Genomic DNA, 23,106 nt, shown 5'->3' on the forward strand with positions numbered 1-23,106 from the left:
GCGACATCATCTGCAGCTATTTTCGATGATTGTAGAATTATCAACTTAGGTTTTAGAGACATCAAATTTCAGCATTGTAATAGGGAGGCCAATGAGGCAGCACATGAGCTAGCTAGGTATAGTTACACTGAACATGTTGGTAGAGTTTGGGATGATGATCCCCTAGCTTTCTATTTCCAAAACTCGTTAACGATGTAAGCATTTTTAAGAATCAATAAAGCTCGCCGACAGGCTTTCCCTAAAATAAAATAAAAAATTAGCAGGATGCAACTTGATAACTCCCGTCGTGAGGCTTCTAGATCGGCGTGGCCTGCTCGTGCTCGTGCTCGATTCCCATTCTCGTTTTCAAAAGAAAAAAAAAGTTCCCATTCTTCGCAGCGGAAACCACGGCGGCACCGCCTTGTCTTCTCCTACCCCTCGCCGGTTGACACCTCCCTCCCTCCTTCATCCGTCGCCTCCAGCAGTTGAGCAAGCGAGGCTGTGCAAGTGCAACCCTTCTCCTCCACCATCTGGATCGGCCGCCGATCGCCTCTCGCAGAGGTAACGACACGAGAGGTTTTCTCAAAAAAAAAAAAAAACGACACGAGAGGTTCGTTCAGTCCTACTCGTGATGCATCTTTCCCTTTCACCCACCACCTGTGGCGTTTGACTTTCTGCGGTGGGTACGTACGTGCCCGCGAGGTGTTCGCTGCTATGCCTCCGAGTCCGAGGAGTGCAGAGGAGGAGCCTTAGGCGAGGCGAGGCGAGATTCTCTTGGATTGCTCGCTCGCTTGCTTCCTTCTTCCGCCACAGCAAAGGACAGCGCTTTCCATTCGCGGCATCCGATTCCTTCCCATTTCCCATCCTCCTCGTCCGACCCACCATTTGCTGTAGAGGAAGCAAAGCGGATTCCACAAGCTGCCTCTGCTGTCCTTTATGCTTCCCCTCCTCCCCAAGCTGTCGTCTCGCTCGCGCCACCTCGGTAGTTAGGTAAGGCATACGCCGTACGCGCCTTTTCCTCTTCTTTTCTTTGCTCCCCTGCCTTGTCTTTCTCGACTCTGCCAGCACGGCAAAGTAGCTCCACCCCCACCCCCACCGACCGCCGCCGTCGCCGAGCCGTCGGGGCTTTTGAGATGAGATGATGCGGCGATGCGGGTTGCTTTCGTTTCTCTGCCGCCCCCGCCGGGGTGGTCGCGCCGCCTCTTTGCTCCCGAATCCAGATCCACCGCCTCCCGAGCCTAAGGTATCGCTCATAACAGCTGCTGCCTTCTCCCTAGTTGCTTCGACAGGTCCTGAATTATCTAGGGATGCACGCCGGCATGTATGGAACTTAGGGTTGTTTTGCATTGCTGTCCTTGGTCGATCAGTCATTTGTTTGATTGCCCACTAAACAAAGATTCAGGGCGTGATTTCGTGCCATGGATAGGAATTGGGAGAGCACAGGCGTCGGTTGTACAAGCCACGTCTCTGCTCTTCTTTACGTAATACCAGAATCTCTGCATTCTATGGTTCCTCTTGTGGCTCAAGACACTGGATGTGACATACTACTTATTTATGCAATGTTGAGCAGGGAGAGGAGGACCACACTTCTTCTGACAAAGTTATCATGGAGAACATTCTACCAAACAGTGATTTTTCTGAAGATCTATCTTCATGGCATCCTAACGGTTGCCATGCATTTGTGGCTGTTGAAGGATCTGGTTACCATAATGGTATAAGGCCACATTCAGGGTCTAAGTATGCTGTACTTACTAATCGCACACAGACTTGGCAAGGACTTGAGCAGGATTTAACAGAAAACATTGGCATTGGTACGAAATACGTTGTAAATGCCCATGTCAGAGTTCATGGGGAACTTCATGAGCCTGTTGGGGTCCAGGCCACGTTAAAACTTGAGGACGAGGGATCTTCTGCCAGCTACCGCTCTGTTGCAAGGTACTTCAACTGGAAGGTGCTGTCAGTTGTCTTATATCATACTTACATCAGTATCATTTGTTTATTTAAAGAAGCTGTTTGACCAGGATTTCGGCCTCGCGAGAACGCTGGGAGAAGTTGGAAGGTTCATTTGAGCTTACAACAGTACCAAGACGTTTGGTATTTTATCTTGAAGGCCCCCCTGCTGGTGTAGACTTGCTCATAGATTCAGTTACCATATCCTGCATGGTATGTTGTCAACTCTTATATTTTGGGTTTGTGAACCAATCTTGTATATTACTAACATAGAGGCAATCATATGCTGCAAATCTGATATAGCGACATGTTAATTGGTTGGCACCACATTTACCAGTGCTTCTAGAAAAGGAAATAGTATCGTCTGCTGAAACTAAACTCTGAGACCATACAGCCAAAATACATTTTGTTAGCCTTCGAGCACATCTACTAGATCTATTCCACCATAGTATGTGTACATCATATACTATTTTGTTCTTAACATCAGCTAGTTCTATACTGCCAATTGATTAGATTCTTTGTTGTCTCATTTTTACTACTTCAAATTTCTGCAGAAAACAGAGAGGAAGACATCATTGATTGGTGGAACAACAAACATCATTTTAAATTGTAATTTTTCCGAAGGCCTTCATTCATGGCGTCCTATCCACTGTCATGCATATGTGGCATCACAATGGTCCGGTTTCCTTGATGGTATTAAAGGGAGCTCAGGAGAAAATTATGCCGTTGTTTCAAAAAGAACTGAACAATGGCAAGGTCTTGAACAAGATATTACAGATAGAGTATCTACCGGCACTGCTTATTCAGTTTCAGCGTATGTCAGAGTTGATGGGAATATCCATGGTAAAGCTGAAGTAAAAGCAACCCTGAGGTTGCAAAATCCAGATGAACCAGCACACTACAGTTCTATTGGAAGGTAATGCTTTGAAGTTATTCAACACCAAAATTATTTCCTCGTGAGTTTCCACCCCTAACTCGTGACAGAACCTGACATGACAGGGTGTTAGCCTCAAAAGAAAAGTGGGAGAAGTTGGAAGGCTCTTTTTCTTTGACAAATATGCCAAAATGTGTGGTCTTTTACCTTGAAGGACCTCCTGGTGGGGTGGATCTTATAATCGATTCTGTTACTATTACTAGATCTGAACATAAGCAGTCCAAGGTGAATGCTTTCTGTGTGCATTTCCTTAACCCATTCCTGAGCAATATATTATACGATTCAGTTTGATAACCTGTTGTATGTTTCTCAGAAGTTAGGTTTATCTAGAATTTGCAGCATGCTATGCTCGAGCCGTTGAGGAGTTCTGACAATCTTTAGGCAACTAGTGATATTAGTACTTTTGGTGCAAAAGATTGACTACGCTAAGTGTTAATCTATTAGTTTCACAAGTTTCAGCACTAGTAATCTTGCTCATTTAGCTGTATATTCATCTTCTGATCTATTTATTTTTATATTTCTGGTATGCAAGCGTAAGTAATTTATTTTTGCAATTCGTATGAACTTTTAATCTGTCATTTGAAGGATGTTCAATCACCAAGTGGAATCGAGACTGTTATTAAGAATCCTCAGTTTATAGAAGGGTTAAGCAGTTGGTCTGGAAGAGGATGCAATATCTGCAGGCATGAGTTCACTGCATATGGGAATGTAAAGCCCGTAAGTGGCAACTACTTTGCTTCAGCAACTGGACGGATTCACAGTTGGAATGGCATTCAGCAAGATATCACAGGCAGAGTGCAAAGAAAAGTCTCTTACGAGATCAGTTCTCATGTTCGCATATTTGGAAGTTCTAATGAGACTGAAGTTCGCGCTACTTTGTGGGTACAAGAAAATGGCCGTGAACAATATTTGTGCATTTCAAAGTAAGTCTTCATTTTATTATTTACATGTTTCATTTGACAATGTTATATAGGGGTTATAGATACCACTGGTTTACTATTTTTTATATTTTTACCAAAGAAACCAGGCCTCTGATAAGCGCTGGACACATTTGAAAGGAAAGTTGCTCCTTCATGCTCCCTTCTCCAAAGCTGTCCTTTTTATAGAGGGGCCACCTGCAGGAATTGACATCCTTGTGGACGGCCTTGTTCTATCTCCGGCAAGAAAACTTCAGGCTGCTCCACGCCCAAAAATTGAGGTTTGTAAGCTAATTAGTTTATTCAATTACATCTCCTAGGAGTGAGTCATCAAATGACTCAACTCGTGTGCAGACAATAGTTATTTTGGTAAACGTTTCTCAGTCATGGACCATGATTTACAAGCAAATAAAGAACAACAAATCATTAATCATGATTGCATAGATGAAAATACATTTCTTTTCGTTTCTTACTCAAGTATTCTTTTTTTTAATGGAATGATGTTTTCTTTGTATTGCAGAATGTTTTGTATGGAGCTAATATTATGCAGAACAGCGCTTTCTCTCATGGGCTTGCTGGGTGGAGTCCTATGGGATCATGTCGATTGAGTGTCCACACGGAATCACCCCATCTGCTAGCTTCCATCTTGAAGGACCCCTCGAGTCAGCAGCATATAAGTGGTCGCTATATCGTTGCTACAAATCGCACCGCTGTGTGGATGGGCCCTTCTCAGGTAATAACTGACAAGCTAAGGCTGCACACTACCTACAGAGTATCTGCCTGGGTACGCACTGGAGCTGGAGGACATGGCCGACACCATGTCAATGTTTGTCTTGGTGTAGATGACCAATGGCTTAATGGTGGGCAAGTGGAAGCTGATGGGGACCAATGGTATGAAATCAAAGGAGCATTCAAGCTTGAAAAACAACCATCCAAAGTTATTGCATATGTTCAGGGTCCTCCTTCGGGTGTTGATATCAGAGTTATGGGCCTACAAATTTATGCAGTTGATAGGAAAGCACGTTTTGATTATCTTAAGGACAAATCAGACAAGGTGAAACTCACACCCCCTCAACATTTTTTATGTTAGGATGAACATACTAAGATATCATGTTTTTCTCAAAATCGTCAATAAACTGTGAACTTTTTTCTGCGCATCATCCATTGACTGGTTATAACAGTGATGATATTGAGAAATGTTATATTAATTTTCTGATTTCTTCTGATAGGTAAGAAAGCGTGATATTGTTCTGAAGTTCCAAGGATCAAATGCCGCAAATGTTTTTGGTTCAGCTCTCAAGATACAACAAACTGAGAACAGTTTTGCATTTGGATCATGCATTAACAGAAGTAACATCGAGAATGAGGATCTTGCTGATTTCTTCGTGAAGAATTTCAATTGGGGTGTATTTGAGAATGAACTGAAGTGGTACTGGACAGAGGCGGAACAAGGAAAGCTAAATTATAAAGATTCTGATGAGTTGCTTAAATTTTGTCAGAAACATAACATACAAGTCCGTGGCCACTGCTTATTTTGGGAAGTGGAAGATTCAGTGCAGCCGTGGCTTCGATCATTGCATGGACATCACTTGATGGCTGCCATACAAGGTCGTTTGCATAGCCTACTGTCAAGGTACAAAGGTCAGTTTAAACATCATGATGTTAACAATGAGATGTTGCATGGGTCTTTCTATCAAGATAGACTTGGAAGGGATATTAGGGCTCACATGTTCAGGGAAGCACATAAACTTGATCCTTCAGCCGTCCTCTTTGTTAATGATTACAACGTTGAGGATGGATGTGATTCGAAATCCACCCCAGAGAAGTTCATCGAGCAGATTGTTGATCTCCAGGAACGGGGCGCACCAGTTGGTGGGATTGGTGTGCAAGGTCATATCAGCCATCCAGTGGGAGATATCATATGTGACTCCCTAGATAAACTGGCCATATTGGGTCTACCGATTTGGATTACAGAACTGGATGTCTCGGCAGAGAACGAACACATACGAGCTGACGATTTCGAGGTGTGCCTCCGCGAATGCTTCGCGCATCCTGCTGTGGAGGGGGTTGTCCTATGGGGATTCTGGGAGGCGTTCATGTTTCGTGAACATGCTCACCTGGTCGACGCCGATGGAACAATCAACGAGGCTGGCAAAAGGTATCTTGCTATGAAGAAAGAGTGGTTAACCCAAACCAATGGTGACATTGATTACCATGGGGAGTTCAAATTCAGAGGCTACCATGGTTCATACACGGTAGAAGTAGCGACACCCTCAGGAAAGGTATCTCGATCATTTGTTGTTGACAAGGAGAACCCTGTGCAGGTGGTTACTTTGAACATTTAGCTTGTATCAGGTAAAGCAATGTGTAATGAACTGAGAGTTCTGTGTTGAAAGAGTACGGATGTTTTTTTGTTTGATGCCATATCTTAACAGTTCACCTTTTACATGTTATAGTAGCACAAATTCCTTCATTATAGGAAGTATAATGCTAAACCTTGTGAATCACATTTTTCGGATGCATATACTGAAAGAAGATTCAGCTAGAACAACAATTATCAAAATCTAGTTAAGTATTGGAATAGTAGAGTACTCATGGGTTCACATGGAAATGGATTGCAGTGTGGAGTTCCAAGTTCTGACATAAATATTAGAACTGGTTAGAGTAGAGAATTCTGAGATCTTTATTAGCTATGGTCAGGATTTGCCAGTTGGCAGTTATGAGAGCCCTCAATAAGGAGCTTGGTCGTGCACAAAAATAGCATTGTTTAATGACAAGAAAATCAAGACAACGCGCTTTTGGTCCTCTGCTGTCAAGTACTACTGAAGAAACAGCTTATCGTGCGCACAGCCGCGATGCTGGATTGTCAAAATGATAAAAAAAAAAGTGCATACAATAGTGCAGTGCGTGAGACGCATGCAAGGGCAAATATGGGGCGCTAGAAACAAAACCATAGGACTGCTCCTCCATGGTTCCGAGCTCTGGCGCGGGGCTGATAGCTTATAGCTGGATGCACAACCCGGAAACCTCACAAAATCAGCTGCATTGCTCCGCCCGGTTTCCTAGAAACCGAGTACAGGGTTTCAGGGCCTCCGTAACATAGATCCGACCACTAATTACTAAATCGTCAGGGCCTCAGTGAGGTAGATCCGGCCACTAACTACTAAATCAGCTATGAAACAGGGGAATATAAGGATGCATGGGGGTATGGGTACACTTTTATGTCCATGGGTAGTACCCTGCCCGTTAAGTCATGGCCAGGGCACGGGCATAGGCTCGTACCTGCGGGTACCCATACCCTGCCCATTTATTGTTAAATTCTTACGTGACACGTCTACTTCTGTTGACTTATGAGTTAGAATATGAGAATGTGATTTTTATATTCTCAACTACCTATTATTGAGTTGAGACAATTAATTTTTTAATCGAAATTGTTATCAATAAATGTAAAATTGGATTGACTTGTGTACAATTTATCCTACCCACCAGGTACCCAATGGGTATGGGTATCCGCCGGGTATGGGTATGGGCAAAGTTTTATACACATGGGTACGGGTATGGGTATAAGTTTGTACCCATGGACTATACGGGTACGGGTATGGTATTGCTTTACCATGCCCATAGCCTGCCCATTGCCACCCTTAATAGTATTGCAAATATTTATATCCAATAAAATTGCATGCCGTGTAAGCAATTTTCAGAAAAAAGTCATGTGTATATTTGTAAGCATCTAATCTTAATAGTATTGTGTAATATATTATTAGTCTTAAAATCTGAAAGTCTGCTTCTATTCATGCCCAAAATGATGAAAATCCAGGACTAATTAATTACTGTCAGTAAAGCAATCAAAAGGAGCAACAAAAATGCCAAATTTTCTGTGGGCAGCACTACTGCGCCCTCAGGATAATTTTAAGACATGTCATCTTTTGGAAGCTCCAGTGGGGAGAGGACCCAGCAACTGTTGGCCATGCCTTCAAAAAGATCACTTTGAACTATCCATACTGAATCTGGAACGACCATAGATTAACCCAGGTGTCCATCTCTGAACATGTTCTCTAAGAATGGCCTAATGTGCCTTTCCTTGGCGATAAAAGCTGCTGAATTTAGTGGCTGAGAATTCGTGTTAGCTTGACAGGGTAAAGAGGTTCACTTCAGAGTTCAGAGTGGGGTGTGAGTCCGTTGGCACCTCCTTCCAGAGTGTGGCTTTTACGTAACACATTATCGTTGATATTCCTATGCACACTAGACTTCAGACATGGTTCCCGAATTTGGCATGGTTCCTGAACTTAACTAAAACAGATCTGATTTCCGGCCTATGGAAAAAAAATAGACTTGATCACGCCTGAAAATCAACAATTATATTTCAAAGTTTCAAAATAATTTGAAAAAAAATCTTAAGGTAACCAATTATGTATACTATAAATGTGTACAATATCAATACGAACTACTTCATATTCTAGACTACACAAAAATGATAATATCTGATTTAAAAATATAGTGCACATTTCAACACCGTATAATTTGTTGTATTTTTTTATTTTTGCGTACGTATAATATGAAGTAGTTCGTATTGAGATTTTACACGTTTGTAGTATATATCTTTAGCTACATATACAATTGTTTTCCAGACTTTTTTTTAAAATTTAAATATAAGTTTAAAATAAAAGGCTACGTTTATCTTGGCCTCAATTTGTCACACTCATTTCAGCATACAACATATTTACAACAAAAAAGAAGACATAAGCGAGGAACATTCTAGCAGAAATTCAAAATCGAGCCCACATGCTTTTGGTGAATTTTCCAAGAGGTCAAACTTCCGGTTAGAAATTTTATGAGGTTGTAGTATAGGAAAATAATCCATAGAAATTTAGGAGGTTCAATCCTTCGAACCAAATGAATTCTATATAGGAAAAAAATCCTGTAGATAAGAATCCTACAAAGAGAACTTCTGAACCAAACATGTTTTTGGTATGTAGATACATATGAATATAGATAAATCCGAATCACTCATTTATAGACGGAAGAAATACAACGTAGGACTTATCATTTTCAAGGTAAGTGCAGAAGTGGAGTCTTGCTCCTCGGTAAGAACCAACCTGTGGTTGGATGGTTAGGAGAATTCAAATTCTAGATTTGACACTTTTGTGTCTTATAAGGCGGAATATTTTTCAGTGGTAGGCGACGTTCCGTCGACAGCGAGGCGCTTAGGGTGACTTCGTCAATCTCAAGACCCGTCGGATCAGTTCTTCGACGCAGTCTCTCGGAGGTGTTCATAGGGGTAGGGTGTGCGTGTGTACGTTCGTAGGGTGTGCGTGTATACGTTCGTAGGGGTGAGTGTGTACGTGTATGTGTGAGCGTCTTTGATTGTACTGCGTCTAAGTCTTGCTCCTCGGTTTCGTACTTTTTTTCCCTCTCACTTGGTGAAGTACAGCCGTTGATTTAGTGTAGGAGTAGTAAAAGTACACCATTTGGTTTTGTTTTGTGAGATAGCGTTCGCATCACGTTGCACTTTGTTTTTGTTTAGCCTTACAAGTAGGACATGACTGTTCGGATAGCAACATCTTCTACGCGCTACTATAGTAAAGAAAAGCTTTTAAATTGTGAGGGACGCTAGCTCCATCGATCAAGCAGCCATCACCTGTGCCCTTTGACGGAGTGATGTGCATGTATCTAGTCTAGTGTAAACTCTAAAGATAATAAACAAACCGTTTGCCCGGCACAAGAAGACAGATTTGACTAATCAGAGTTTAGCTAGAATGATTCTGCAGAAATACATTTTCTGAAAGAAGAAAAAGATATACTGATTTTTTTTTAAAAAAAAAGAGTACGGGCTCCAGAGCAACTAGTTCTGGCCGCTGCAATCTCCATCCTGGATTGACTCGGCTCGCCGTGGATCCCCACTCCCATGCCGTTGAGTTACCGAGCGCGGCGGGAAGGCGCAAAGATGAAGACGCTGCGAGGCATAGTGGGCGTCCACGTGCCTGCTCGCCGCGTCCACGCCAGACGGTCACCATGGAGGCCGACTGGTCCTGTCTCTCTCTTGCTCTCCTATAAATGAAGGAGAGCTCAACGGCACCACAGATAGTGTGGGCGTGGGCGTGTGCGTGAGAGAGAAAGATAGCGGTGAGACTCTGGGCTTTGGTTCTCTCTCAGGTCCGTCAAAACTCAAGAGCAGCGCAGCTGAAGCAGGAACAGTCAGAAACAAAGACAACATCTCAGCTCTGAAGAGAGAGAGAGATAGAGAGGCTGAAGACATGGAGGGACGGACGCCGTCATGCCTCGGTCGCGCGGCGGTGCCGGTGAAGCGGGTGTGGCACGGCCTGAGCACGCGCCTCGGCCTCCGGCGAACCACCGGTGAGTTTGTCTTCCTTCTTCGTTCCTTCCGTATATATTCTTGCGATCGACCGCACCGCGAACAGCTCTCTGAGGCTGATGATGGTGCAGGGCTTGGCGAGCTGCGCAAGGAGGTGCGGACGTGCGAGTACGAGGACGTGCACGTCATGTGGGAGATGCTGGGCGGCATGGACGACGCGCCGCGAGGCCCGCGAGACGACGGAAGGAAGAGGAAGAACAAGAACAAGAGGAAGAAGGCCGCCGCCGGAGTGGCAGCGTGGGGCCGGCTCGTCTCCTACTGCTGCGCCTGCGCTCGCTGAAATGAAGCAATCTCTCGCCTGATGTCCTCATGGATTCAGGGCTCTCGATCGATCTTTGGGTTCTTGGTGATTGCAGCAGTTGAAAACTAGTACCTGAGAAAGTTGTAGAGCGTCTGCGTGTATCCGGATTTGTAAATTTTGTTCGCCGTGTACATGATCGTATCAGCAGGCACAGTTTTGGTTGCTTGTTCGTCTCATCGATTGGAACTTAAAATGTGTTCTGCTTCCATATTCTGACCAAGGGACCAGGGAGGGATGCTTGATATTCAAGCGGACAACGAGTTGACTTGTGCTGTCATGTGACCAAGCCACACACACACGCACAAATACTGTATAGATTGCACCAGCTGTAGATGGATGGTGATCTATTACCTGTTAGTTTGTCTGAGAGTCCTGCTAATGTGATCGCGCTGGCAGAATGGCACATCCGCCAGACAATGTCCGACGAAAGAACAGGAATATGCGTAAGAACAGAAGAAACAGCGCTTGGCAGCAGACAATAGGAAATTACTTCGATAATGTGATCCGCTAGTTGTTTATATGATCGCTGACGAAGACGGTAATTGGTCAATTCCAGGTCATGCTATACACTACGATCTACGGAGTAGGATATACTATTCTGGTACCGCAAATAAGGGAGAAACTTAATAATTTGTAGTAAAATAAAATTATTTGTCAGAACAAAACAGTAAAGCATACACTGTTCAGGACATCAGAATTCCAGGGGAACTTTGAAGATTTTCACAGGAAGCCGTCGGATACGGGATATCCACAAGTATACCAGGAATTAAATATCTCAGGCCGTGGTTCTTAATTAACCTGGGAAGCGTTTGTGATTGGCGTCACAATCACCGGAAGCTTGGAGACCTCTGCAGTTGTTAAGTTGATGTGATCATCAGAGGCAGGAGAGACTCCCTGTGCCGTAGGGAGCGAGGCATCCAGTAATCCACAGGCCAAATCCGGTGGCTCAGCTCGTGACTGCTGGCACGGCACCATGATTAACAAGTACGATTAAGACCTATTCGGACTACGACCACCGTCTGTGACACTGTTCAGCGTGAATTACTACATGGGACCAATTTGATTAGCAAAGGCCGGAGATGTTCAGCATGTATATTACATGGGAGTTTCAGAGTAACGTATGCGATTAGCACAGTGCATCACATGGCAAAATTATGTGCACCATGCTTCTATAATGGAAGATTTCATGCTGAGGTGCTGCAGAACTATATCAAGTACTCCGTATTTACTGCAAATAGATGCCTGGCAACCAGATGGCGGAAAAACGTGCAGGTGCAATGCAGAAACTTTCTGTTGTTTGTAAGAGCTTGAGGTAACTACTACGTGACGATAGAATATCGAAAGAACAGTCTGGGATTTTCCTTTTGAGTAAAGATTATTATTGTTGCCCGGTTTCATAGTGGAACCATAGGCATGCTAATGCTTGTCAGCACAAGGTGTCGTCTTATCAATCTTATGAAAAAGTTGCCAATTTGTAGCGTGTTTGTAGACTACAAGTATAGGCTTCACGATTTACATACAAAAGTGATCAGATGGCCGAGTTGGTCTAAGGCGCCAGATTAAGGTTCTGGTCCGAAAGGGCGTGGGTTCAAATCCCACTCTGGTCAATACTTTTTCTGCTTTTTCATAAAAGCATTAGAAAGCCAAATTTTGGCATCAAATCAGGCAATATATTTTTTGGTTTCTTCTTCTCTTAATAAAAACAGTACCAACCCAAATTTTGGCATCAAATCAGACATGCATGATTTCCATTTTGTTCAAACTGATGACTGATTTGTACCCAAAAGAAAACATAAAACATTCATATTCTTGACCAACATGTATGCCATTTTACTTCAAAATTGGTGTGAATCATCACCAACACCAACAGCCATAACTACATCGTGCATACAACAACACTGCATTATTTCCATTTGTTCAAACTGATGACTAATTTCTACCGAGAAAACATTAAACATTCATCTTCTTCACCAACATAGGTGCCATTTTACTACAAAATTTATGTGAATCATCACCAGGACCAACAGCCACAACTACAGCGCGCATACAACACTGTGCATTATTTTCATTTGTTCAAACTGGTGCCTGATTTCTACCCAGGAGAAAATATTAAACATTCATCTTCTTGACCAACATAGGTGTCATTTTACGACAAAATTGATGTGAATCATCACCAAGACCAACAGCCACAAAATTGATGTGAATCATCACCAAGACCAACAGCCACAACTACAGCACTGTGCATTATTTCCATCTGTTCAAACTGATAACTGATTTCTACCCAGGAGAAAACATTAAACATTCATCTTCTTGACCGGCATAGGTGTCATTTTACTACAAAATTGATGTGAATCATCACCAAGACCAACATCGACAACCAACCCAAATTTTGGCATCAAATCAGACATGCATGATTTCCATTTTGTTCAAACTGATGACTGATTTGTACCCAAAAGAAAACATAAAACATTCATATTCTTGACCAACATGTATGCCATTTTACTTCAAAATTGGTGTGAATCATCACCAACACCAACAGCCATAACTACATCGTGCATACAACAACACTGCATTATTTCCATTTGTTCAAACTGATGACTAATTTCTACCGAGAAAACATTAAACATTCATCTTCTTCACCAACATAGGTGCCATTTTACTACAAAATTTATGTGAATCATCACCAGGACCAACAGCCACAACTACAGCGCGCATACAACACTGTGCATTATTTTCATTTGTTCAAACTGGTGCCTGATTTCTACCCAGGAGAAAATATTAAACATTCATCTTCTTGACCAACATAGGTGTCATTTTACGACAAAATTGATGTGAATCATCACCAAGACCAACAGCCACAAAATTGATGTGAATCATCACCAAGACCAACAGCCACAACTACAGCACTGTGCATTATTTCCATCTGTTCAAACTGATAACTGATTTCTACCCAGGAGAAAACATTAAACATTCATCTTCTTGACCGGCATAGGTGTCATTTTACTACAAAATTGATGTGAATCATCACCAAGACCAACATCGACAACTACAGCGTGCATACATCACTGTGCATTATTTCCATTTGTTCAAACTGATGACTGAATTCTACCCAGGAGGAAACATTAAACATTCATCTTCTTGACGAACATAGATGTCATTTTACTACAAAATCTATTTGAATCATCACCAAGACCAACAACCACAACTACAGTATGCATACAGGACTGATGGAGGAAGCTTACCTCCCGTTCTTGAATAGATTAAATGTGCCAACTATGATGCCCACTGTATTCTTATCAATATCCTACCAATGACTAACATCAAACTAGCAAGTGTAATTATAAACATCCATCATAGGCTTCTAGCTCCTTTGGAGTAAAGGTACAAATATGGATACACAAGATCAGACCAGCACACATATTTCAAAACGATCAGACCAGCACACTCGAGGAGAATTCTGACGGCATAGCTTCTGTTAAGCAGGAGCTAGATTTATGTGGAGTAAAGTAGCCCCTAGCATAAGATTATAGACACTGTACATTACATTATAATAAGAATAATACAGTTGACATTTGTCACAATCATTTGATTTCTGGCAGATTCAGCACTAGATCGTTCAGCTTTCAATTGATTGTTTTGCATCTTTTCACTCCTAGTCAGAGAACATGTCAATTCATTTCCTATATTCACCGCAAAAATACGAAATTTTCCTTCGTGCTTCTCAAAATATAGAAACTGGACAAGTTTCCAAGATAGAGATATACAGTTTCCTTCGGGTTTCAGCTCTCCTGCCCCAGTTGGTTTACCACATCTCTACCATCAGGATAACAAGTTTCATAGTAGTAACGCACGTGGCATGGATCACTAACAGAAATATGTATGGAAATTTCGGTACATCGTTTCACTAGGCTCAGAATCAAGGGTGTGTACTTGTGATGAACCCAAGTGGTCTGGCTATGTAAAAATATCGAAGCCTGGAAACTTAAGTATCATATGCAGATATAGCAAAGCAGTAAAGAATGGACATGTATCACGATTGAGGTTCTGTTAGTGGATTGAAACACTATGACAGATAAATCAGGAGTTGTCACATTAATACATACATCATACACAGATATGTGTTTTATGTCAAATAAACAATTTGCTAACAGTATTTGGGAAAGAAGCATAGATCAGAATTTTGTGCTTGGGAAAAGTTGTCTGAATTATGTTATGATACTGATAATTGATTTCTGGTTTAAACAGTACAAACCATAAATTCAAAAATATATCATAATTCTTAACTACATGAGACAGAGCTAGAAAATTGCAGAATGACATAAAGCTTAAACTTCCGCATCAAGCTAGCGTTGCAGCATTACAATGGACAATGGTAGCACATCACATACCCTAACCTCATCAGTCACTATGCAGAGCACCTGGAGGTAGACTTTCAGAAATTTGCTCTTGATCATGTCTTTGGACCAATGCTGGGAAGATGGGTGGCCAGACCATCATGAAAGGATAAATCCGATACAGTTGATCATTCTTATATTCCATCTCATACACCTTCTCCACTTTCCTGCTCTCAATATACATGCAAAAGATCTCAGCATCCAGACCTAAGAACACAAATTCAGCATTGTCCCCGGACCCAGCCAGACTAATGCACGAGGACCCTGATTCCCAACCAGATTGAACAAGATGGCCAAACGCCTGACGTAAACAAATGGTATCAACTAGAACCCAAGTACCAGTATTGTTGCCATCTGTGGAGTGGAGCCAAACGTGGATGTTAAACCTCACCAGAGTGATGAGATAAACCCCGGAATGAAGTGCCTGCTGAGATATCTTGAGGCTGAGCTGAAGGGTCTCGGGGCGCTGATATCGAACATCATCTGGAAGCTCAATGAAGAATAAGGTTGTGGACGCCAATTCAAGGCCAAGTATGTACCCTGTTGTGCCCAACATATACAGCTTGCCGTTGCCGTCGTGAAGCAAACTACGGTTCATGGTGGATACTTTCCAATGTGCCGGGAGCATTATGGAGCCCGATGTTTGGGTATCATGGCAGACTCCATCTCTAAATAATCGTACCTTGGCGAAGACCTTCCGCTGGCTACACACGAAGTTGACAGACAGACCGTCGTTGCCACCATTGGGGAGCAGCATATGTGAGCAATAGCGCTCCTCGTCCGCGATGGACATAGGGCAGCTTGCAACGACGGCCCCGTCTCTTGACAGGTTCAGCGGGCTGCGCACCTGGTATATAGATTTGTGATAGCCTGTGTGGCGGAGGAGGAGGCGGCCATTTCGGCAGTGCTCGATTGATGTATTCCAGTAGCACTCGGTGGTGAGATCAAAGCTGGCGGGTTGGCGGACGACAGCGGAGAGCTCCCCTGGCAGACCCGGGAGAGGCACGAACTGCTGGAGCCCCTTGCAGGCGCTCTCGGCGTAGAAGCCGAGGAGGCGGGGTGGGTGGCGCTCCTGGAAGCGGCTGAGGAAGGCGGTATCGGAGGCGTGGGTAAGCCAGCGCTTGCAGACGAGGGCGGCGCGGACGAGCCAGGTGGGGAAGTCGAGCCGCATGAGGATCTCCCAGAGGAGATCGCTGTCGTCGAAAACCTTGGATCCGGCCGCCGGCGACGGTGATGGAGGCCGCGGCCTCTTGGATTCCGCCATGATTCGACCTCGATGGGGATTTAGGAGCGTCCTGGCAGCTAGCGAGGGAGGGATCCAAAACTGAGAGGAGATCTGGAGGAATTTGGTTTTTCTTTTTTGAGAAAGGAATTTGGTTTTTCGGCAGAAAAGAAGAGGAGGGCAGTGGAGGAGGAGCCAAGGAGAACCAGTGAAATGGGGACATCTAAGCCATTTGACCATCTCAATTTGAAAAACAATAGTTACTCATTTCAATTTGAATATTTAATACTTTGTATATCGAAAATTTATCTAAATTTAAATACGGTTTTGCTATGTCTCAGTCAACTGAGATTTTCTTAAGTCTAAGTCACTTACAAAAATGTGCTTTGAGTTGCACTTTTCTGTTAAAAAAGTGCAATTGCACTTTTCTGACAGAAATGTGCAACTAAACCGAGTTACACTTTTCTTTGAACTGTAGTTGCACTTTTCTGAGTTGACTGAGATTTAAGAAAATCTCAGTCAACTGAGACATAGGCACACCCATTTAAATATATCTATACACTAAAGAGTGTTAGATACATCTAAATTTAAATGAACTTGACACATCTTTTTATGAACATAGATAGTATATATCTTCCTCGTCTTTACTACTCGCTCTAGAGTTACAAAATATGATTTGTGTTCTAGGTTCAACGAAACTACGACCACGTTTAGTTTTATTACATTTAATATATATGATGCATTTGTATGCTATATAGATTTGATATTGTAGATATCGATATGTTTTATGTAACTTCAATCAAATAGAGAGAAATATGATTTAAGAAAAAACTAAAACACCAATTATTTTGGAATAGAGAGGGTAGTAATTTGCCTTGCTATGTGGTGGTGGTTGAGGAATTATAATTTCAATAAGAAATCTGAACTTTTGGACGTTTTAAACTGTAAGTCCTCCCTCCACTCGGTTTGGAAGTGGGAGGGAGGAGTTTTCCTTTTCCTATTCTAATTCACTTGGGGTCTTCCTTATTCGTTCCAATATGAGTTTGACAAGGTTTGATGGGGAGTTCAATTAGAATTCAAAGATACAACGGCCTCTCGGATCCGAGCCTTTATATACGGGAGCCTCGAGGCGGGCAAAAACATCACAAGTCCACAAGAGCCACGCATCCCCGAGCTCCCCACGCCCAGCGCCGCCGCCAAGCCGCGCCGCCTTGCCGCCCATCGCTGGCCACCTCTCCGCCGCCTGCCGTCGGCGACCACCTCGCCGCCGTCGGCCATCGCCCGTCCTCATCGGGGTCCTCCTCCGTCCTCTATTGTTTACCTCCGTTGGTCCTCGGACCTCCGTCGGTGATCGCCAAAATCTCGTCGAAACCCTAATTCCGACGAATTCCAAAAAGATAGTCTGGGCGAAGCCCTGCTGAATTTGCACCAAGTTCGTCGTCATGCCGTCGTGATGCTGGAGTAAGAAGGAGCCGATGTCATCAAGTCATACGTGTGCATCACATGGAGTTGCCGGACAAGCGAAGAATTTGATCGAGATGGATTGCCAAGACTAAACGGATCGTGATCATCTACATCAACACCAACCGTTAAGCTTCCGCACTCGATTTGCAATGGTACGCAAATCAAGTTACCACATTGTTGCATGCTACTGCATCGTTAGATGCATCTCCTAGATTAGATCTTGGTGGTTTATTTGTTGTTGCGTAGGAATTTTTGTTTTATATGCTACGAATCTCTACAGTGGTATCAGAGCTGATTCTATGTGTAGATGCTTTATACGATTAGAACACGATGGAACATGGTGGGCGTTGGATCTTCTTACTTGCTACTTTTTAGTTTAATTCACGTTTTTGCGGTATAGCGGAATCGAAGCTGGCTCAGAACGACTTTACGCGTACGCTCACGCGAGACTGGTGTCACAAGACACGTGATTTAACACCACGTATGTAATTTACGAGTGTCAGCCTCTTATACTTTAGTGAAAATGGAGTTGCACTAGAAAGCTAGGTAGATTCTCTTTGAAGATCTACAGGGCTTACGCGTATGTGACGAAGTTAATGGTCGATGGTTTGAGATTATTGTCATCTCACTCCGTCAAACACCCCAGAACGGTTAATAAGCAACTAGCAGATCCATGGTGTGGCTTTGCATAAGTAGATGGACGATCTAGAGACGTTGCCCATAAAAGCCGCGTAAAAATTGATCAACTAAGTAGAGGAACGTCTAACTTGGTTTTGCAGAGGCACACGTGATGTGGTATAGCAATGCCATTGCATTGCATGCATATGTTAACTATATTTTGACTTGTTCTTATACCGGAGTACATCGTGTACGGGAGCCAATGACCGTGGGGCCTACAACATTGGAGGTTGTGCCGGAACGGCGAGATGGAGACCATGACGTGAAGAAAAGACTATATCATATCACACATATTTTTAGCTACATGTGATGAGTGTATTCTTTATTGTGTGCACATCTTGTGGTGCTAAGATTGACGGTAGCATTATAGGGTGATCCCTCACAATAATATCATTTAACCTCGCCGTCGTCGGCCGTCGCCCGTCCTCATTGGTACTCCTCCGTCCTCCACCGTTTACCTCCGTTGGTCCTCGGACCTTCACCGGTGATCGCCGAAATCTCGCTGATACCCTAATTCCGGCGAACTCCAGAAAGATAGTCCGGGCGAAGCCCTGCCGGATTTGCACCAAGTTCTTCGTCACGTCATCTTTACGCCGGAGCGATCTCTCTACCTCAAGTCCAACTTGCTGGAATAAGAAGGAGCCGACGTCATCAAGCCGTACGTGTGCATCACCTCAGAGCCGCCGCACAAGCGACGGAGTTGACCGAGTTGGATCGCCAAGACTGAATGGATCATGATCATCTACATCGACACAACCCGTTAAGCTTCCGCACCCGATTTGCAACGGTACGTAAATCAAGTTATCGCATTGTTACATGCTACTGCATCGTTGCATGCATCTCCTAGATTAGATCTTGGTGGTTTATTCGTTGTTGCGTAGGAAATTTTTTGTTTTCTGTGCTACGAATCCCTACACAAACGCCATTACCCAAAACTAATAATGTTGTTGGTGAGTTTTGAACGTTGTCTTAGCTTCATCTTCAGGACTCCCTCTAATCTGGTGGTACTCGGAGTGCAAATCCAATTTAGAAAAGAACTTGGATCCCACCAGTTCATCCAAAAGCTCATCAATTATCGGCATGGGAGAATTGTTCTTAATTGTCATCTCATTTAGCCTGCGGTAGTCGATACAAAATCTCCATTCCCCATATTTTTTAACACCAACAATACAGGGGGCACGAATGGGCTCATGCTTAGTACAATGACTCCTGACTTCAACGGTGCTTTTATTTGCCTCTCAATTTCGTCTTTGTGCAGAGGGAAATACCTATAGGGCGAGCATTGACTAGGAACACATTGGGTTACAAGGCTATGTCATGGCCATACTCCCTGTGTGGTGGCAGACCCTTAGGCACTACAAAATCTGGTTCAAACTGTAGGGATTCGTAGCATCGAAAATATAAAAAAATTCTACCGCAAGAACGAATAACAAGCCAAGATCTAATCTAGTAGATGTTAGCAACGAGGTGAAGATCATCATACCCTTGAAGATCGCTAAGCGTTAATGAGATAAATCTCGTGGTTGATGTAGTCGATCACTTGCCGCTTGCAAAAGCGCGTAGAAGATCTTGACGGTGCCACAATCGGCCAGCACCTTCGCACTCTGTCACACGTTCGGTGTTGATGACGACGTCCTTCTCCCCGTTCCAGCGGGCAGCGGATGACATAGGCATCCCCAATGGGCCTGCCGAAGAAGGTACCCGGTGTTTGCTAAAGGCCCACGACCCGAAGACTACGTCCTTCTCATCATGTTTGTAACTTGTACATCACGAAACCCTCGGCTCCGCCTCCTATATAAGGGGGAGTCGAGGGAGAAAGAGAGGATCGATTCATTGTCAACACAACCCTAGTTTTTTTTAGCAGTCGAGTACCTTTTCGGCTGAAACCTTCGAGATCTACTTGCCCTCTACTTTCCACGAAACCCTAGTCTACAACTCGTAGGCATTGACGAGTCGATACCTTGTCAATTGGCGCCGTCTGTGGGAACTAGATGCGACAAGGAGCTGATTTCGATGGCACGTTCAACATCGTCGACATCTTCGGTGGCAAGCAACACGATGGACGGAGGTAAACAGATCAAAACTGGTCTCGTCGATTTTGTTCCTCACCCTCCCGCCCGTGTGGATGCATATGCCTATCTGGAGGAGCCAATGGAGATGACGTTCGGAAGTTTCCACTTCTGCGTTGGGAGAGAAGGATCACATCGCCTAGCGGCACCGATTCATTCGGGACCGTTAGCGGTTGTTTCTGATTCCTCGGGATCATCGTCAACAATCAAGTCAAGCGACGATGAAACTTCGTCGGCAAGCTACGTCAAGCCCGCCGCCGGCGGAGATCTCGCCAATATGTTTGGCGGGATGTCTTTCGGATCACTCACGGACTCCGATCTAGACAGCAACTCGGAAAGCGTCAACAACTTCAACTTCATCGACAGATCTACTTCTATTTGGGAGGTCTTCGCCGATCGTTACGACGGTGTCACCGACCCCGAAGATGAACATACAATGCAAACATACCATCAAGTTTGTGTAATTGGTGAGCCAAGTCGACAAGAGGATGAAACATCAGAGGCTTTTGATGATTTGGGAAATCTATACATCGATCCCGCTGATGTCACGCGAGGATTGGGTAGCAAGTATGCTGGGCCTACACCTCGCTAGAGGTTGCAACTTTCGCAAGTAGCTTGGGATAGAGCATCAAGAGCCTTGAACGGCACAGATCCGATGACCACCACGGCTACGGTGGAAGAGCTGCAAGCATATCAATATAGAATCGCGCGTGCTAGCCGAGAGTTGGAAAAACAAAGGGTGATACTCGAGCAAAGAAAAGCTGCAACCTCCGTGTCAAGCAGGCGAAGAGCTGAGCAAAGTCGACAATCAGGAACTTCGGGAGATAACCATAGAGCAGCCCGTGATAGAGGAAGATCGCGGTTGCAACATATACCTGAGGGCGAGCGGGAGCATCCGATCCAAAACCTCGACATGTCTTTTATGTCGATAGATACAAGAGGAAACATCATCCCCAAAACACTGGAAGCTGGATACATGGCGACTCAGGCTTACATACTGGCATCCAGGCCACCTCCTGGAGATCCAAGAGAGGCGTTGTACAACATGGCTATGGAAGGAGTTGGAGCCATGGGAACAACGTTCGCAAGTACAAGCGCACCACCTGAAGGTGCCCCGAGGCGAAATAGTCCGCGACCCACCGTAGTAGCGCAAGATCCTCCAAGGACAGGTGACGCAAGAGACACAATGACGCAAGAACGAGTTGATAGAGCACGACAAGAAAGGAGAGAACGCCGGCATTCACCCGAAGTAGATGAGGAAGATATGTGTGGGCTCCCGTGCTTTACTCGACGAGTTCGTAAAACTCGGGTCCCGTCTGGATTTAAATTACCCGACAACTACAAAAAATTCGATGGTTTGCAAGATCCTGAGGATTGGTTGGTCGACTATCTGGAGACAGCGAAGTTGACAGGTGGAACCAAAGAAACTGCCATGCAGAGCATCCAGGTCCACCTAAGCGGAGCCGCGAGGTCATGGATAAAAAAGCTACTAGCAGGATCCATCGACAGCTGGGAAACTTTCGAGGACATGTTTGTGAAAAACTTTCTATCCACATGCAAGAAACCCGCATCAATAGAGCAGCTGAGAGCCTGCAGGAAGAAGTTTGATGAGCCAATGAGGACATACATCCAGAGGTGGAACATTATCAAAAATTCGGCAGAAAACATATCTGACGAAAGAGCACTATTTGCGTTTGTTGCTGGGATCCGAAGAAAGGACTTAATCGAGGACTTGGGAAGGACTAACCCGAAAACAATAGCAGCGCTCATGGAAATAGCAAATCGCTGGGCGGATGGAGAAGATGTTGTTCAAAACAAACGGCACAGGTCACCTGATGACGATCGCAACAGAAACAATCAAAATAGACGACGTATTTCTCGGCAGTTCTCAGACTACGATGGCCCTGGCCAAGTAGCGGCTGGTTTCCGAGGAATTAATGGAGGAAATAATCGAGATGATTATCAGAGGAGTAACGAGCAGCGCAGCGACTACAGAGACGCTCCCCGTTCTAACAGGCAAAATAGCGGACCGAGGTTCCAAAGGCCATACGTATCACCCAAGGATCTTTTGAATGGACCATGCCAGATGCACTTCTTTCTCGATAATACTGGGAAAAGACAGTCGGGTCACCTGCAGAAGGACTGCCGAACTTCTATGCATTGCATAGATACGTAGGACATACCAATGCGCAGGCAGCAAGCAGGAACCCCTAGGGGCCAAGGAGTGAGATTCACCTTCCACCTCCACCCGCAATCACCGATGAAAATCGGCATCAGGTGCAATTGGCGGTAGCCCCAACCAACGGTCCCTATATAGACACAACTGGAGCAGTTTCGATGATTCAGAAGGGCAGACCTTCGAATAGGACCCAAAAGGTGATTTCACGACAAGTTTACATGGCAGAGAAGATGCCTCCACCAACAATTGAGTACTTGAATTGGTCGGCACAGGATATCGGTTTCACCCTAGCGGACCACCCGCAGCAAGTTCCACTACCAGGGCAGTCAGCTTTGATTCTGCCAGCAATGATTGCAGGATTCAACGTTTAGTGTGTGTTCATAGATGGCGGGAGCAGCTTAAACCTTATGTACGCAGATACATTGCGGAAGATGAACATATCCTTGGCGAATTTAACACCAACTGACACGCGCTTCCACGGTATCACGCCCGAGAAGCCAAGTTATCCATTGGGAAAGATCAATCTCGACGTTTAATTTGGAACCCGAGAGAATTACAGAAGAGAGAAGCTGGAGTTCGAAGTCGTGGATTTTCCATCGCATTATCATGCTCTTCTAGGACGACCGGCTTATGCCAGATTTATGAT

The 23,106-nt window shown here is 44.2% G+C and overlaps 3 protein-coding genes and 1 non-coding gene across 6 annotated transcripts; 3 read left to right on the forward strand and 1 right to left on the reverse strand.

Annotated features, from left to right (window-relative positions):
* The first annotated feature begins 368 nt into the window (after positions 1-368).
* On the forward strand, positions 369-6,302 carry LOC124681212 (endo-1,4-beta-xylanase 1-like). Of its 3 annotated transcripts, XM_047216151.1 has the most exons (10): positions 369-555; positions 590-1,222; positions 1,550-1,914; positions 2,001-2,142; positions 2,484-2,845; positions 2,929-3,088; positions 3,449-3,786; positions 3,884-4,061; positions 4,301-4,834; positions 5,010-6,302. In XM_047216151.1, exons 2-10 carry the CDS (start codon positions 1,118-1,120, stop codon positions 6,123-6,125), a joined length of 3,300 nt encoding a protein of 1,099 aa, XP_047072107.1. In that variant the 5' UTR covers positions 369-555; positions 590-1,117; the 3' UTR covers positions 6,126-6,302. The 3 variants fall into 3 exon arrangements, with proteins under 3 accessions (XP_047072107.1, XP_047072108.1, XP_047072110.1); XM_047216152.1 differs by lacking the exon at positions 590-1,222 and having other exon boundaries at positions 370-555; XM_047216154.1 differs by lacking the exons at positions 369-555; positions 590-1,222 and having other exon boundaries at positions 1,817-1,930.
* Positions 6,303-9,882: 3,580 nt separating this feature from the next.
* LOC124681215 lies at positions 9,883-10,662 on the forward strand. The gene is made up of 2 exons (XM_047216156.1): positions 9,883-10,134; positions 10,225-10,662. The coding sequence occupies exons 1-2, from the start codon at positions 10,035-10,037 to the stop codon at positions 10,431-10,433; spliced, it is 309 nt and encodes a 102-aa protein (XP_047072112.1). The 5' UTR covers positions 9,883-10,034; the 3' UTR covers positions 10,434-10,662.
* Positions 10,663-11,980: 1,318 nt separating this feature from the next.
* Positions 11,981-12,061, forward strand: TRNAL-AAG. The gene has a single exon. It is a non-coding gene; the product is annotated as a tRNA-Leu (tRNA).
* Positions 12,062-14,659: 2,598 nt separating this feature from the next.
* Positions 14,660-16,194, reverse strand: LOC124681214. The gene has a single exon (XM_047216155.1). It carries the CDS (start codon positions 16,110-16,112, stop codon positions 14,853-14,855), a length of 1,260 nt encoding a protein of 419 aa, XP_047072111.1. The 5' UTR covers positions 16,113-16,194; the 3' UTR covers positions 14,660-14,852.
* Between the last annotated feature and the right edge of the window lie 6,912 nt (positions 16,195-23,106).

This window comes from Lolium rigidum, unplaced genomic scaffold (assembly GCF_022539505.1).
Source record: "Lolium rigidum isolate FL_2022 unplaced genomic scaffold, APGP_CSIRO_Lrig_0.1 contig_35737_1, whole genome shotgun sequence".
Classification (NCBI taxonomy): domain Eukaryota; kingdom Viridiplantae; phylum Streptophyta; class Magnoliopsida; order Poales; family Poaceae; genus Lolium; species Lolium rigidum.